We start from the raw sequence: 17,653 nt of genomic DNA, 5'->3' as shown, positions 1-17,653 counted from the left end.
TAATAAAATCACTAACTCTAAAGTCTTTCTGAAGCTCAAGTTTTATAATTTGAAAATGGAAGAGAGTGATGATTTGAGTGATCATCTAGCGTGATTTCAATCTCTTGTTGAACAACTTTCAAGTTTGAAGAGCCCACCTAATGATGAAGATAAGATGGATGTCCTTATGAAGAGTATGCATGGAATTTCTCGCTTTGAGCACACTCTTGAAGTCCTTCGCCTTGCCACTACCATGTTTGACAATACGGTGGCACTCCTCATTGAGAAGGACCGTCACAATAAGGAAGCTGCTCTCGCCTCTCCTGGTGATCAAGCATTTGCTTCCACAAGCAAATGAAAGACAGACAAGAACATTATTTGCAGGTTTTGCAAGAGGAAAGGACACATTTAAGCCCATTGCTTCAAGAAGAAGGAACAGGAACAAAAGAAGCATCATGCCAATCTCCTGGCTGAAAAACAAGCTGAACCTGAAGAGCCCCCGGAGGAGATACATGCAGCTACAGCAGAGGTTCATGGTCTCTCTCTTGAGGACGAGGATCCTTTCGACCAAGGTTGTGGGCTTTCTAGGCCCCTATGCTACGTTTGTTTGTGTTGAGTCAATAAAGGTTCTCATTCTTGACTCAATAAGAGGTGCTCTACCCTCGGTTGTCCCCCAAAAATGAATGTATTGTCTTTTACTTTGGTTTGATGGTATTGACCACCCAATTCAGAGGGGGGTTGACAAGTGATGGTTTGCCCTTGCCGGTCGCAAGGTGACTGAGAAGTCGCTATCACGCGAGAGGTGTTGGTGGATAGTTGGACTTGCTCTTTGCCGTATTGCGGTGGAGGGGGGATCGTGTTGGGTCTCACACTCTTTGCTTTGAAGGGGGTGTTGGAGAAAAGAGTGTGTGGTGATGTGATGTGTTGTGTGAGTGCCACATGTCACTATGGGACTTATCCCATGTGCACATGGTGCTAATGTGTGAGTGAGTAGCCTATAGAAGGCTTGTACTTCACTTATCATGATATGCTTGATGAATGAAGCTTCTTCATGTCTTCATTTGAGCATCATTTCCTCACACCCTAATCTCTCTCTCTCTCTCTCTCACCATGTTTCTAACAATAATAGCCATCTACTTGGTGACTATCTAATGTTGAATTCAGTTTACTTCATAAGTTGGTGACTATCTGCTGTTGAATTCAGTTTACTTCATAAGTTACCGTTGATATGTGTACCAATCATCGACCTTGCACAATTACTCTCTTACTAGGTAATAGAATTAATTTTTGCATTTCGTGAATTATCTTCAAAATTTCACTAGCAACTTCACTACCGAGTGCACTACATAGAGATGCATCTCTCCACATCTGCACTAATTTACATAGACTCCACCAATATGGCAAGGCAAAGAACAACGCATACCTACTTCCATGGCTAAGACTGAACATGATCTTTTTGTTTTGTTGTTTATTGCATATAGTCTGCCACTATGAAAAAGCAGAAGAAAAGAATTCTATTATCTAGCTCGTTCATGTAGTGGTATCCATGGACATGTAGGTGGGATTCCATGGGCATTTTGGCAGATCCTACGATGTTGGACCACTCCCCATCTGTGCTTCAGCTAGATCAACCCCCCGTTGACGACTCCCCCAAAGGGGGGTTCGCGTTCCAGATGACCTTCTTCAGGATGAGAAGGTGAAGCAGGCAGTAGCTGAGATTTGGCAATAGCTTGTGTCAATAAACTAAAGAGAACATACAACTATAAGCACAGCAGAAGATGAAGCATGGAGAAGATGAAGTCCAATGCAAGATTGCATTGGACTTACACTCCCGACTCTTATAGACTATGCCTTACACTCTCGACTATTTATAGACTGTGCCTTTATAGAGAGAGGCATTTCCATACAAGATGCTTTTACCATAGGGTTACAAGAAAACATAGGCCCAAAGGAGCCCTTCAGGTAGCTTTGGAGAAGTGGCTTGAGCATAGTTGCTTGCTTTTTTAGATGAACTATCTCCGGTACACTCACAGATGAGATGGCCGATGGTCCCACATTTGCCACACTTCTTTCTTGATGGATAATTCTTGAAGCACCGGGATTCAAGTGCCTTTCTTCTTGCAAAAGGTACACTTTAGACGTACTTTCTCAGTCATGGAAAGAGCCTGTGAAGTGGTTGTTGAGGCTGTGGATGCCGATGTAGAGGCTCGATCCTTCACCTTGCTTTCTTCTTTGAGAAGTGAAGAAATGCATCCCTCAAAAGATGGAGATGGGAGATTCATGAGTGCTGTAACAAGGGCATCATATACGGGTGGCATACTTTTAAGAGGCATTGCAATGGCGTCGTCTTCATCCTCTGTGAAGTAGATTGAAGCTAATTTGCCATGATGCTTTTGAGCTTAGAGATATGGGTGCCAAGTGCTTCATTGGATTGCATCTTCAGATCATGAAATTGAATCTTAAGTGCTAACTTTGAATTTTTACCCTCGGCACCATATAAGTTCTCCAACTGCTCCCACATAGCTTTGGCCGATGTAAGCTCCGAGACATGGCGGATAAGATCCTTGGTGAGATGGAACGCAATTATTGATTGTGCCTTCTCATCATCATCTTCCTTGTCATGTTCGTCACTTTCATAAATTTTTTGTGTTCGCTTAACAAGTGACCAAACTCCCTGAGACATGAGGAAGTAGCAGATAGAGACTTGCCATGTATGGAAGCCCGTTCCATCAAATTTGTCAATGGTGATAGTATACTTCACCATCGGGAAGGTCTTACCGGCTTATGAAGAATCCGGTAGTGTCTAATCCCTTTAAAAACAACAATTACAATGAGTTTACAACTCAAAGTGCATATGCTCAAAAAATGAGCTTTAGGTCCATTGAAGTGTGTTACATACACCATGAAAGCCAAGAGGCCACAGTCAACTATACAATTGATTTGTAATAAGGATTTACTAGGGATCTTTGTAAAGAAGAGTAAAAGATAAACGAGCTGCCATGTGTCAATAGAAGAAACCTTTGTAAACCTTAGCTAAAAAACAAAGGTCTATGGATATGTCGCACGGCTATTTGCATCTAAAAATTTGTCGCGGAAGAAGGAAAACAAGTTTCGTCAAATTCAGAGGAGCATCTCCACACAAAGATTGCTTAGTAGCTCAAGAACCAAGGCAAGAGATATTCAGAACCTCCAGATGCAAAACTCGAAATGATATACCCGGCTATGTTGAACTCTTCGTACCGTTAGCTTGAGCACTGAACTACGACAAAGAAGGTTGAGAAAGAAAGAAAGTTTATTAAAGTCTTCGGAAGACCGATGGGTCTATGAGACTGTGAAAATCCTGATACAACGAGCTGTGGTAGTAGAGCTACTAAACGTGCATCCATACCAATGCAAAATGCAAAATGCAGAATGGCAGTACTAAGTCCTAAGTACAACATAGTCATGTCGATGGTCGACTATATATCAATCTCAGCATCATCATCAATATCATCATCATCCCCAGCAACAGCAAGATATCAGGACGGATGAGGCAGTGGAGGCATGAAGTCAGCAATAGAGTGTTGTCGGCCACTCAGAGGTGTGGTCTTGGCACGTCTCCTGGTCGTAGCTCTGCGTCTAACCAGGGCTACTGTGACCCCCGTCGGTCGAGCTCCAACTCTAAACAAGGAGGGGATGTCTCCAAGTGTGATCTGTGTGTCGACCCTCTGTCTGAGCTCTCGGGTCACGGGCTCCGGGTCACGATCATGTCGAAGCCTCATCTCGTTGGGGTCCATGTGATCTAGCTAAAAGAACTCCGTGATAGAGCTCTGAGAGGGATCAACCGAGGAAGAAGTCTGCTCCTGTCTCCGTGCTCGGAGTATCCTCTCGCGGTGTCTAAGTGCCTCGTGAATGAAACCTGCCAAACACCGCTCGTCTGGGTAGGAGAGGAAATGGGCTAAAATCCCATAACTATCTCTGAAGAGGCAGTGGAAGCGTCCTCGAATCTCATAGTACACAGGACACCTGAAGATGAAATGCTCCTCTGTCTCAACCTCCTGTATGTCACATAGTGTGCATATGTGCCGCTCCCTGGGTAGTCGCTCTGCTCTGCCGCTCTCGATGTGAAGTCTGTGTGAAGAGACCCGGAACTGCCCAAGAGAGATCCTCATCGAGTGGGGTAGGTGAATCTGCGTGTATCCTAGTGGCTCAATGAAACCCTCCGCTGTGATATGTAAGAAGTGATCTCTGTAGAAGCTAAGCTTTGGTACTCATGATCTCGTCTATCCACCCGGATCCTACCCAAACTCTGCCAGTACATCCTCTGAGAAACCTTCAAATACCTTAAACTAGCGAGTACATCCTCCCTTCCAACAACCAAGAGCTTTTAGAATGTGCAGACATAAAGAGATAAAAAAAGGGCCGTGGCACACAATATGCTCTGAGAATAGCTTTGTATGAACTAATTCAGTAGAGACGTATTTCAAGGAAATGTAAGTTGTTACTCGAAGATGAATATGCTTCCTACATACACGGCTTATTGCATCAACCTCCTTTGTCTAAGCACACAAGGAGATACTCTTTGCTTCTGACGTTCATGCTGCTCCCTGTGTCGCTGCTCCTCCAAAGCGACTGCTATTAGCACTTGCTATGCCGCTTGCCTTCTCCTTTGCTAGCTACTATGCTGATGGGCTTGTTGACGTGAAAGATTGGACGAAGCATGGAATAAGGGCGAGAGATGAGACAATAGATGGAAGTAGAATAGGCAATATTAGCAACAAATTTAGAGGGGCAGTAGGCTTCTATACTAGCAAGCAAGTAAGAGCTCTAGAATAGAGAACCGACATGGCTCTGATAGTAGCCACACATAGGGTCATGGGCAGCGTGCACTTGGGCAGGCAAGCTTTTAGAGACAGCACTCCACCCTGGACCACATTTTCACCCTGAAGTCAAGGCATCAAAAGTCTACACTTGTAGACTTTCATAAGGCATTCGATACTGTCCCACGCTCTCGCCCGATCGGGAGGTTACAAGAGTTGCAGCTCCCAGAGATCATGATTTGGGGAGTCATGAGTCTGTATGAGTCTGTCAGAGGGAGGGTACGTGCCCCAGGAAGCCTATCAGACTGGGTTGAGAGAACTATCAGAGTAAAACAAGGCTGCCCCCTATCGCCTACTCTTTTCGAGCTCTATATTGATGAGATCACTTCTTTTGTCAATCATCTGGGTGGAGAGGGTTTGCTTCTAGCTGACCTGATGGTGCAGATATTGTTGTACGTTGATAACATAGTCCTCATATCTTCCTCAACAGAGGGACTTCAGAAACATCTAGAGGCTCTGGAGATGTTCTACAGAGAGAGAGAGAGATTTGATTGTTAACCTTGGGAAAACCAAGGTTATGATCTTCAACACCTCGCGAGCAGTGTCACATCAACATAGCTTCACATACAATGACGAGCCTCTGGAGATAGTGCAATCTTACACATATTTGGAGGTAGTGTTCACTAGACCAGGTTTCACGAGGATCCATGCACATACGGCGAGACTCACACGAGGTGGCCCGACGAGAGAGACGATGCTTCCAGGCACACTTCTAGGACCCTCCGACGAAGGGTTGGCTTTTTGACATGCTGGTGAGACTAACTACCATGTATGCAGCACCCTTCTTGGGGAGTGATATTTCAGCGACAGAGTGGAGTAGATTTGAGAGGCTACAGGTGACTATGGGATCTAGGATGATTCGGAGTAAACCCTCAGTGCCCCACCACATTATACAGGCAGAGTTCGCCATGACCCCTCTCCAGGCTGATGCCATCTTTCAGACAATGACATTCCTCCACAGAGTCTGGGCCTTACCCCAGTGGAGATTACCGAGGCTAGCATTAGAGCCCTCTAAGCGACTAGCAGAGAGCAGTGTTGATACGGCATGGTATGCACGGATATCCACGTGGTTTGGTAGTCACGGCATTCAAATGGACAGACTTCCCCCTTTTCAGTACAGTTTGGATGCACCACGCAAGATGATCCCACGAGATGAGATCAACCATATCATATGGTTGGACCTCCTCTAGCTCCATACATCTAGGGCTTGGGGGGGAGAGGAGTTCTCCACTAAGATCCAGTTCTACCATGACCACTTCCTGAGGGTCTCAGAGCACGGTCTTGTCACCAGAGCTCAGTATCTCGAGGATAGGAGAGTCTCACATGCACTGAGGGTCGCCATCGGTCAATTGCAAGTCTCATCACATCAGTTGCGGATTGAGGCAGGGAGAGATGCAGGCATACCCAGAGAGCAGAGGACTTGCACACTATGCCAAATGGAGGAGATCGAGACAGAGGAGCATTTTCTATGTGTCTGTCCAGTCTATTATGACATACGAGGATGATACCACTGCCTCTTCAATAGGGGCATGGCTTTGGTCCACTTTCATAGCCGATCCATTTTCACAATCAAGTCTGCTGTGTTGGGCTCTACCTGATTGAGATGCGTCGACGGAGAGATGCACTGATGCGACAGATCGGAGAGCAGCAGAGACTGATGCCACAAGTCACCAATATCGACAGGTCACAGACTTTTGTTACAGACTTCTATGCATCTGAGTCAGCTGCCGGTGAGGCTGAGGGAGAGGAGCTTGAGGAGACAAGAGCATCATGGATTAGCAGTAGGAGAGTCCCCACGATGATGCCAGACAAGGGACACTCCACGTGCGACACGGATAGGGAGCACGCACAATCGAGGTTCGGTATATCTTAGCCCTTCTTAGAGGCGAGGCACCACCCTTGACATAGCCCACCGGATCCAGAGATCGAGGAGACCATGCCCTCCCCTATGTCACGAGACAACTCGACAAACACAGATACAAGAGCTCCTTATATCTCATCAGAGAGCCACTAGGTTACCTGGATATACCAAACCTGAGCATGTACTAGGAGTGCTAGCTCTGAGCACCTGATACTTCTCTGTTATTTGGCTTTCGCTACTCTAGTATTTCGACACTTGCTTCATTAGTTTAGCACTTAAGCTTTTTAGCTTTTAGCAAGGGTCTTAGTGAAACCTTTGCTTCAGCCCTCAATGGCTTGTATGAGTTACTTTTTTGGCGTGTACTTTGTCTCATAGGCCCGCGAGGCCTCTTGCAGACGTTAATACATCTCTCTCTCTTTCTCTCTCTCTCTCTCTCTCTCTCTCTCTCTCTCTCTCTCTCACACACACACACACACAATGTGTACACGTGTTCATGTGTGTGTGTGTGGAGAGAGAGAGAGAGACTAGCATCATAAGAAAGACTCTATGATAAACAGCTGAAAAGTTCTTTCATGACTTCGCACCTGCTCTTCTCTAGTTATAAGATGCTGTTCGGCACACAATTCTGCACAAACACCCATTCCATAATCGTTGTAGACGTCCCATAATCCATCTTTCATCATTCCATCCACGATTTCTCCATGACCGAGTCGATAACCTTGTCTAAATAACAAAGCGAACCAAATATGCTTAAACTAATGAGGTATCAATAACCAAACTTAGGTCGAAACAAAAGCAAGAGACTTTGTTGAGCTAAAGTTTACATTGGAATGCAATTAAAAGCATAATATAGTTCAGACTTCTGTGGAATGTTGATGTCTTAAAACCCAATATACTAAATCTTCCAATCTCTGTCTTAAAAAGAGATATACTAAATCTTCCAATCTATGAATGTTGATGCATAAAACCAAATATACTAAATCTTCCAATCTATGAATGATAGCATAAATCGTCAAAAGCCTTGTACATGTGTTTTCTGCTTCAAATATACAACAAATTATCTAAACCCCTACAAAAAACAATTGCAAGGTCAGAGAGGCTTGACAAGTATGAACAATAGCCAAGTAAATGTATATATGAGTACGGAAGGTCTGTAGGTCTAGTCGGATGTACCCTAATTTGGTTGGCCATGTCAGTGGGGCATTTGCCCTATAAAAGGGCCCTACTGTTGGGGGTCCAAAGATCATCCTGTGCCTCAAGTTTGGGCTGCATCCATAGCAGCAGGGAGCATCTGTTGTGCCTTGCATCCAAAACAGCAAAGAGGCTAGGGATAGGTTAGGAAAACACCCTCTGGAACAGCAGATCTTCAGCAGGAAGAAGAGTGGCAAAGAGAGGTGTTGGAGCAGGATCTTTCCAGGCCGCTGAAGATCCATTGGAGCATGAAGGTTGACAAGATCAGCCAACCAGTCGGCTAGTTCCTGGGGGCATACTAGCCCTATAAAGAGGTCCCCTGGAAGGGGCAGTTTATTATTCAGCTTGTGTGTGTTTCATGCCTCAGTTTGGACTGCAGTTCAGGCAGCAGGGATCCACACATCAAAGCCATCATCAGAGCAAGAGGAGGCTAGGAATCAAGGATACTTGCGCCTCACCATCGGCTTCAGACAGAAGCAGTGAGGAGGTCAAGGATCAGGGCACAAAGAGTACCTCACCTGTCACTGTCCACCAGAGAATCAAGGAGGTATTTTGATGGGCATCTCTCAGCCCACTGAAGCTCTTGGAGAGCATGCAGAATTGACAGTATTGTAGAGGTGCCTGGAGGTAGGAGAACAGTTTTGTGGTGCCTGCAGTACATTAACTGCTAGATGGTGGTACACTATGCACACCTTTGTACAACGTCTTGTCCATCCTAGGAGCAATACATAATTACTGTTTCTATTCTCAGTGCATAGTTCATCAACTGCCTGCATCTATCTAGATTCACTTGTGTACACTATTAGGAACAGGAGTGAGATTTGAGTTAGCACTGTGTGATTTCTGGGCGACGTTTTACAGAAAGCAAGCAACAGTGGGAGTGTTGAGGGACACTACAGATACTATTGATGGATGCATCAGAATTCCCAAGGAACAGGAATACAAATGGGCCCTCTATTTCAATAATCACTAACCGGTTAATATTTTCCAGATGGATTAGTGGCTGCGATACTGACTTGGCCTATCAGAGTTTGACCGCTTTGTGAGCACTCTTGGGATTTGTCCAATTTTATCAAAGGCATATTAAAGGATATTCTAAGATAGTATCACCATTGACTGATCTGACCTCAAATAAAGTACCTTGAATATGGAGACAGAATCAACAAGAAAGTCTTAACGCCATTAAACAAGCCGTGGTCTCAGGACTAGTGTTAAAAATTATTGATTCCCAGAAGCCGTTTTTCATTGAAACTGATGCAAGTGGCATTGTGGTAGGAGCAATTCTCCTCCAAGGAGAAAGGCCAGTAGCCTTTGAAAGCAAGAAGCTTTCTCCCTCTCAATGAAATTGGCTAACTCATGAATTAGAGTTATGCGCCGTTGTCCATGCTTTAAAAACATGGAGACATTGTTTATATGGTTCAGAGTTCTATGTAAATGTACATCATGATACTCTAAAACATTTATGTAAACAACCTGACTTGAGAGGCCGCCAAGCTAGGTGGCAAAACTCATGCAAGAGTTACACATGACGATTTGGTACCAAAGAGGGAAGGAAAATAAAGTTGCTGATGTGTTGTCGCGCAAAAATGCTTACTAGCTAATAGGGAAATGCACCACTTAAGATAGAAAGAATTTATCACAATATCAGCACACCGCAACATGGGTAAAAACTTCACAAAGTGAAATTTGCATGTCCGCTAATTGGAGCTTGTCACTAGAGATTGCTGGAGAGTGATCCAGGATTTCTGGAAGGATATGTGGTGATGGAAATCAAAAATAGATGAACCTATTGCAGCATTTATGGTGGAGACGGGAACATCATAAGATCATGAGGTATGCTGTTACTGATGGATTACTCAAAAGGGTGCTCCGACGAAGCTTGTCTCTAGGGACCACTGGAGAGCGATCCAGGATTTCTGGAAGGATATGTTGTGATGGGAAACTATGTGGAGCAGCCACAAGGATTCATTAACTCATGTGTGTTACTTTACTTGGTTATGGGCAATGCCGGAATGATAACATGGTAGATATAGGAACTAGGCTGTCCTTGGGTTATGAGAAGGACGGCTGGATGAACCTAAGGGAGGTATAAGGATTGCTCAAGAATTCTAGCATGCTCGTGATCAGGAAGTGTTGTGCCATGGATGTTTAGTTCCAAGGTGGCTTGCCTATGAGGATCTGGACCTGGAAGAGTAGAAGCTGCAGGTTCAAGGACAAAAGATCAAGGATGCTTCAAATGGTTCTAGAGAACACTTCTGATAGAGCTGATGGAGCATTTGCATCAACAAGTGGGTATAGGCAACTGAGCAATCCCCAATTTACGGGGCAATCAAATAGCTCACAGGCCAGCCAAAATGCCAGCTCTCTTAGCCAAACAAATGGCCAGAAAGTCCAGCTGGTCTGGCCGACCAGATCTGGCCGACCAGTTGGCCGACCAGCTGGCAAGCCCACCGACCAGCTGGCAGGCCCAACCGACCAGCTGGCCGGCCCACCGACCAGCTAGGTCTGGCCTATAAAAGGCCTCTGCCCTCACACTTCCGGTGACAAGACAGGACCTGCAGCTGCTCCTCATCTCCTCCATCTTTTGCTGCAGGCCCGCCTGCTCCATCTACCTCTCCTCTCCACTTCTGCCTCCTCTGCTGCCTCCTCTGCTGCCTCTCCTTCCTACCTCCTGGCTGTTCCATCCTCTCCTCCAGATCTGTCCCAACTTCTGCTCCTGTGCTCAGATCTGCTCCTCTACTTCAGCTCAGCTCCTTCTGCTCCAGATCTGTCCCATCCTACTCCAGATCTGTCCCCTTCTGCTCCTCTACTTCAGATCAGCTCCTTCTGCTCCAGATCTGTCCCATCCTACTCCAAATCTGTCCCCTTCTGCTCCTCTGCTACAGATCAGCTCCTTCTGCCCCAGATCAGCTCCTTTTCTTCATCATATTGCTATTCCAGATAGCCTGAAGGTTCCTTCCTCAGAGCATGCTGGTTTCAGCCATTTCCTAGGGCAGCTCCAGCTCCCATCATCCTCGTCATCATTGAGCTACACGGAGGACTGCGTTACGCTCCCTCTGCTGCTATCTTTTCTACTGTCTCTCTACATGGAATTATCTTTCTGATTCACCTCAGCCACGGTCCTTCAGACACGACGGCTTGAGGTTCTTGTATTCAGTTTTTCATATTACCGACAGGCACTATGTTTTCTGAGTTCCGTTCTTCAGTTGTATCTGAGTATTGTCTATTTTCTGATCGCTCCACTGCAAACCCTATGGTTTCTCTATCGTTTCTCTATATAGGCCCACTGTGGGTCACTGAGAGGGAGTGTTGGGGATTAGATGACACCTCGCCACCTGTGAGTCCCATATGAGGAAGGCACGGGGGAGAAGGACCTGCATTTATTAAGGGACTCAAAGATAGGCCACATGGTCTGAGGATGAAGAGGCCACAGGGGCTGAACAGCAGAAGGCCCTGGCATCGGGCTGATGCGCTGGCAACAGCAGGAACCGGAAGGCAGCACATGTGGCACTCTTTAGGCCTATTTATAGGCATAGGTGCAGCTCGGTCTGCAGCAGGTCAGCAGGCAACAGAACAGGTCAGTGTAGAAGTGCCGTGTCAGCCAGTCATGCAGGCCTGACAGTCGGCAGTTATAGGGACTGGTCGGCCAGATTAGGAGCCCTCTATCCCTATAGAAACGCCACCATTTTATTTTATTTTATTTATTTTTTTAAGGAGGAGGAGAGGGGAGGGAGGCTTGTTCGTTCAGGAGTCACCTCCTTCGGTGCAGACTTCACGAGGAAGAAGAGCATCAAAGAGAGCACAGGAGAGCTTGTTGTGTGCCAAACTTTACCTGGGAGAACAGCACATATAGGCCTCTAGGAGCAGCTAACAGTCCTACCCTGGAGATCCTTTTGGAGGACACTGAAGGCCATTGTCGGGCCACACGTCTGGAGGACTTTGAGCTGCAGTAGGACAGCGGGTGAAACCCTCAGTTTGGTGCAAGGTGGAGAAGCAAGCAGCAAGCTATCCAGGTGGCACACTTTGAGCAGGATATTTTGTATATGGTCCTGTTCTTTTTGGGAGCATGATTAAATATTATTTTGGTTGTCTACATGACCGTTTATCCATTTAGATATATTGGTCTGCTGCTGCAGGAGAGTTGACTAGAGGAGATGGCGCTCTGCTTTCTGACAAGTCTGCTGCTGCGGAGGAGTTGACTACAGCAGGCGGCGCTCTGTTTTCTGACAAAATCATGCTTATGGGCCATTATGGACATGAAGCTAATACAAAAGCATGCAGCTATCAATTTCAGCTCATCATTTTGAATCACATCAATGCACAGTGCAGAATGCGTTCATGACAAGGAGATAGAACAAGCAATCCTTGTCAGCATTACGGACGTGATTAATTTACTATCAATTTCAACTTAACATGTACACTTTGTAGATCTTACTCCATGATGAATATAGTAGTGTGTGTGTGTGTGTGTGTGTGTGTGTGTGTGTGTGTGTACACTTGGGCATCTCTCTCTCTCTCTCTCTCTCTCTCTCTCTCTCTCTCTCTCTCGGCTCAGTCTGGGGTGTTAGCTTCGACAAAGGGATCCTGGATTGCACAGGTCTTTCCCAGCATGGAGTTCCCGAAGACAAAGCTCTTTCCATCGACTCCAGCTAACAAGAAGCCATCCTACGCCACCATGGCATCGACACCTTCTCCTTATGCCTTGACTTTTCACAGATTTCAAAGCAAGCTTGATCCACATGAGCGGATCTACTTCCTACAACAAGAACTCAGAGATGCAAAGCTCCGCATTGCTTCCCTGGAGAAGACAGTTTCAGAAATGATGAATGAAGGCAGACAGGAGGTAATCCAAGAAGTCCTACAGCAATGCAATAATGCAACTCCTATACTACAGCTTGTAGCCAAGGTCCAAGAAATGGTCACCACTCCACTCAAATCCATGGGACAGGAAATTACAGCAACAATACATAACAAGATCGACAAATGTGATGTTTATACAGAGGTAAGAGAGCAGCAAGCCATAGGAAGTAACAATAAGATTTTACGTATTGGTGGATTGCAAGATAGTTGCCTTAGCTATTTTGAAATGGAAGAGGAAGAGGAATGTATTGATGAGGAAAAGATTATCAACTCAAGAGGGCAGTGCCACAAATCGGTTGGGATGAAAATGACATAAGTCTTATCACTCGAAAGGGAAACCAAGCACAAATTTCAAAGAAAGGATTCTAAGACCAAGATCCTTAGACAAACCAACAAGCTCAAGGGTACTAGGATTTGGATATCTGAAGAGCTCACTCTGACCCAACTCAAACCAAGGGCAAATGAACTTATCAAAGTGAAAGAAGCAAGGAAAGAAGGTAAATGGGCGGTTTATCGAGACGGGCAAGCACTCATTAGAGATTTCAAACCTAAACCCAAAGACTCTCAGTCTTAAACTGATGTTATTCAGACCACCTTTAATATAGTACTTGAATGTAGTTATGCTATAATAATTTGGGGCTGAGCTGCTATACTCCCCCATAGACTCTCAGTCTCTAACCGATGATGATTTTGGTGTGCATTTTGTCCCATAGACCTGTGAGGTCTCCTGTGGGCTTTAATATATCTTTATTTCTTTCTCTCTCATATTCAGCACCTGGTTGGAGCTGAGAGAGCTTCCAGTGAAGCTCAGCTTCTACAGAGATGACTGCCTTCGCATCTCTGAGGAAGGCTTCATGTCCCGCCAGAGTACAATCGGATTCACTTACCGCACTCATTGAGGATCTCCATTGGGCAATTTCGAGTATCATCACACCGGCTCTGTATAGAGCGAAATGAGCTGGGGTACCCCGCCTATGTATGCTATGTGATCGGCAGGAGGTTGAGTCAGAGGAGCACCTCGCACTTCGATGCCCTGGGCCCCGTGTACTACAAGATCCCTGGTCGCTATCATTGTCTCTTTAGAGCTGGCTTCGGGCCCCTCTCCAGACTCCTTTTACATCCAGACCAGGGGTGCCTCACTGCTTTCATTCATGAGGCTGTTCGACATAGAGGGCCCTTACTTAAGATACAGAGGCAAGCCTCAGACACACTGTCCGACTCTTCTCAGAGCAAGATCACAGAGTTCTCCCACTCGGATCGTACAGTCATAGCCACCAACTACAAACGCATTAGGGACCCGGAGCCCGAGGCACGCCATACTCGACAGCGGATGGACACGCAGATCACATTGGGTGACCTCCCATCCTTGTTTAGACCTGGGACATGACCCATAGGTGTTAAAGTAGCCTTGGTTGGGAGCAAAGCCATTGCCAGGAGATCGAGACGGACAGCGCCTACAAACAGCTGCCAGCGCTCCATCACTAGCTATGCATCCGCAGGAGCCCGGCCCCTCTCAAGCTCCCTTTGACATTTACACCCTATGAGGTCGCATTGTACTGGCCAGAGCCAGCATGGCTTGGTGACGCGGATTGATCGACATGATGATGAGGATTGTGGTGATGATGATGCCGATAATGATGTCATTTTTTACTGATGATATGACTATGTGTTACTTAGGACTTAGCATTTTGTATGGGTGATGATGCTCGTTTGGTAGCTCCATCCTTTCTGCTTGTTATATCAGGTTTTCTATCAGTCTCATAGGCCCATCGGTCTTTCGTAGACTATAATAAACTTTCTTTCTTTCTTTCTTTCTCTCACATATATGTGTGTGTGAATGTGTGTGTGTGTGTATAAGTTTGGGACATAGTGGAGTAGAGGAGGAGGAGACAGCTGACATGAGAGCAGAGTGGATCAGCGGGAAGAGACGAGGCGGAGCGGCTCAGCCAGAGACGCAAAGACCATACACGATGCACAAGATATTGACCAGAGCACATACGACGCAGGTTCAGCCCATCTCAGCCCTCCCTAGAGGGGACCATCTGAGCCAAGGTGTCACTCTTGATATGGCCCACAAGATACACAGTATCACAAAGACCACGCCCCTCGCCACAGCGAGAGACGACTCGACAGACACAGATACAAGACATCTTGCATCCCATTGGAGAGCCACCATGGTACTCGGACTTGTATTCTGAGCACTAGTTTTGAGTGTTGGATTTGTATTCTGAGCACTAGCTTTAAGTGTTTGAGTTTTTTATATTATTAGCATAGCACTCAGTAACGGCCTTTTGCCTCAGCCTACAAGGGCTTGTATGAGTTACTTTGATTGTGTTGTGAGAGAGAGAGAGAGAGAGAGAGAGAGAGAGGGAACAACATGCCCAAACTCATCCTTTAAAACTACAACACGTAATGCAGTTTCAATTTCATGATAGTCGCTCACACGGTTGAAAACCGTAAACTCCAATCATGCATAGCAGGGACTAGCTATGATGGCATCCCCACCGATGTGATTAGTGCCCAACGGTGGGTGCAGACATTATGGCGCTGTGAACATGGAAACATGTAGGCATTTGGAAGAAGCAGTGGGATACATCCTTTTTCTTCAGCCGCAGTGTAACCTTTTTAATCCTGATGGCGTTAATGAATCTTTCTTTCTCTCACAAGCATCCTTTCCATGGGGTCTTTTACAAGTATTACAAAATTATGGTCTGCTGAAGGTAACTATCTTTCTGTCATGAAACAAACCCACAACCTACCTAGCTTTTGGAAGATAATAAGGTACATTTGACATGCTCTCCATGCCTCCAGCCACAACTACATCATTGCACCCAAGCTGAATACTTTGAGCTGCCAGCATAGTGGCTGCAGAAACGAGACAAACACACCAAAACCACGAAGATTAGCCATAAACAGTATAATACGGACCAAATACACGTGGCAATATGTTGGCTGCCTTGGAAGAATAGCACACACCAGAAGGCCGAATAAATACGAATTGGGACTGACATCTAATTTTTATTCATCAACTGGCATGACACGTTACAGATGCACACCCTTCATTCCCGACGCGCAAACTTTGTTGATTGTGGTGCAAACCACTGAATGTGGTATTCCTGCTCCCAAAGCTGCCTGTCGAGCCGGGGCTTGGCCAAGATTTGCGCTTAATACATTTCCAAAGAACACTTCTTGGACAGCGTCAGGCTTCACTCCCGCTCTATTTAGAGCAGCTAAATTCACAGCAGCCAATTCAGTGGTAAGAATCTAGCTCAACAGATTAAAAAATCCGAAATGACCGATTTTGTTTGAGCATAGTAGAACTGAAACGCACCCTGGATAGCGATAGAACCCAACTTGGTTGCCGCCAACGCGGACAGGGAACCGCTCAACCCTCCCATTGGCGTCCTCGCGACACCAACAATACAAACATCTGCGAGAATATGAGAAATGGGTTTAAGAAAAACACGCAAATGCATCTCTATTGCCTGTCAATGTCAACGGAAATGCACCGGCAAGTACAGAAAGGCTTAATATTTGAAACGCTCAGAAGTTTCGGATAAAACGAGGAAACATAAATCCTCAACACACACTATGAAGGCCCGATTCCAATCAAGTTCATGCAAGAAAGAACACAACCTCGAAGCAAGCACACGTCCCGCAGACGGATTTGACTAGAGACGAAAGATACGCACTTTTTTTTTCAGAGAGACACGCACTAGGTTTGTATGATTGCAGATCTTCCCATTTCCATGCAGAAGAGCGACTGATGATTCACTAAGAGACTTGGGTACAAAGCTGTGTGATAAACTGTTACTGATTATGTGGATATATTGGTGCATCATTTCACTAAAAGGACTCTTGTTTGGATGACATTTGTGGGGGGATTTGCAGTTGCAAAGCAGGAAAGGGGAGAGCTGGCGATGTGTGGTGCGACCGGGAAGAATTGGCGAATGCGGATTGTGCTGAAAGGTAAGATGACTGACCTCGAGGGTGTATACGATCGGAGGAGGTAACATCGGAGGAAGGGGGAGGAACCATGGCGCTGAAGGGATCAAAGACGAGGAGAAAGATCAAAAGGAAGGATGGACGGATTGCTATTAAAGCAAAGCGAAGCTCTGAAGAAGCAGAGTGCAAAGGATTGCTATGAAGCGAAGCTCTGTAGAAGCAGAGTGCAAAAAGAACTGATCTTGCAAAGAGAAAACGGATATAGCGTGCTTTTATAGGCACTTTCCTCGCCAGAATGGCCTTCGGGACTCACTTTTCCATGCGTATACACTCTCTCCTATTCATTTGGCGGCATGTGCATTGCATTGAAGTTCCACATGCCCAACTTCCTCCAAAGAGACTCACATGCTTGACGCACACATGCATGGGTCGGTGGGAGCAGGGTATCCAGTTACACACAGTGTTCACAGAAAACATTTTTCTCAACAAATTGGGGTTTCCAATTTTGAACGTTTTCCTCGAGAATTTACCAATTTTTTTGCTAAGATATAACTGAATTGCCTCGAATTTTGCAAGTTTTACAAAATTGAGAGAATATTTTTTACAGGTGAAAATGAAAACGTTATAGGTCATTGTTTATAGTTTGCAGGTTTTCAATGAACACTGATCCAGTAGAACCAATGAACGCTCCTCTTACTTGCCTGTCAAATTTCAATCGGATCATGTACCTGTGACTCCGATGAGGTCCAGCAAACTTTAGGTTGTCATGTGCCCTTGATTTCGATAGCATCCTGTAATAAACTTTCTCGGTGGACTGCAATCGGGACCACACATGTACCTTGCCTATCTCTCCAAAGAACTATTAATCCTATTTATTTGCATGGGGTATAGAATTATCAATCCTATTTATGTGGAGACGTGAGCATGCATGTGCATCCACTCTCTCTATATTTTTATT

General features: G+C 45.6%; 1 protein-coding gene across 2 annotated transcripts in view; it reads right to left on the bottom strand.

Moving 5' to 3' along the window:
• LOC147901833 (acetyl-CoA acetyltransferase 2-like) overlaps positions 1–16,959 on the bottom strand; it is a 50,210-nt gene extending 33,251 nt beyond the window's left edge. For both annotated transcript variants that reach the window (XR_015540988.1, XM_087374530.1), the window contains exons 1-5: positions 16,734–16,959; positions 16,082–16,180; positions 15,807–15,980; positions 15,510–15,615; positions 7,284–7,422 (exon numbers count right to left, since the gene is read on the bottom strand). Coding sequence is in view for 1 of the 2 variants with exons in the window: in XM_087374530.1 (XP_087230656.1) it covers positions 7,284–7,422; positions 15,510–15,615; positions 15,807–15,980; positions 16,082–16,180; positions 16,734–16,788 (573 nt within the window). In the remaining variant the exon portion in view is untranslated. The remainder of the gene's footprint in view (positions 1–7,283; positions 7,423–15,509; positions 15,616–15,806; positions 15,981–16,081; positions 16,181–16,733) is intronic.
• Positions 16,960–17,653: the final 694 nt, after the last annotated feature.

The sequence above is a fragment of the Dipteris shenzhenensis genome, chromosome 5, assembly GCF_047967505.1.
Source record: "Dipteris shenzhenensis isolate YYH24624 ecotype China chromosome 5, Dip_SZ_1.0, whole genome shotgun sequence".
Lineage (NCBI taxonomy): Eukaryota > Viridiplantae > Streptophyta > Polypodiopsida > Gleicheniales > Dipteridaceae > Dipteris > Dipteris shenzhenensis.
The sequence above is the reverse complement of the archived record's forward strand: the minus strand, read 5'-3'. Positions and strand labels throughout refer to the sequence as shown.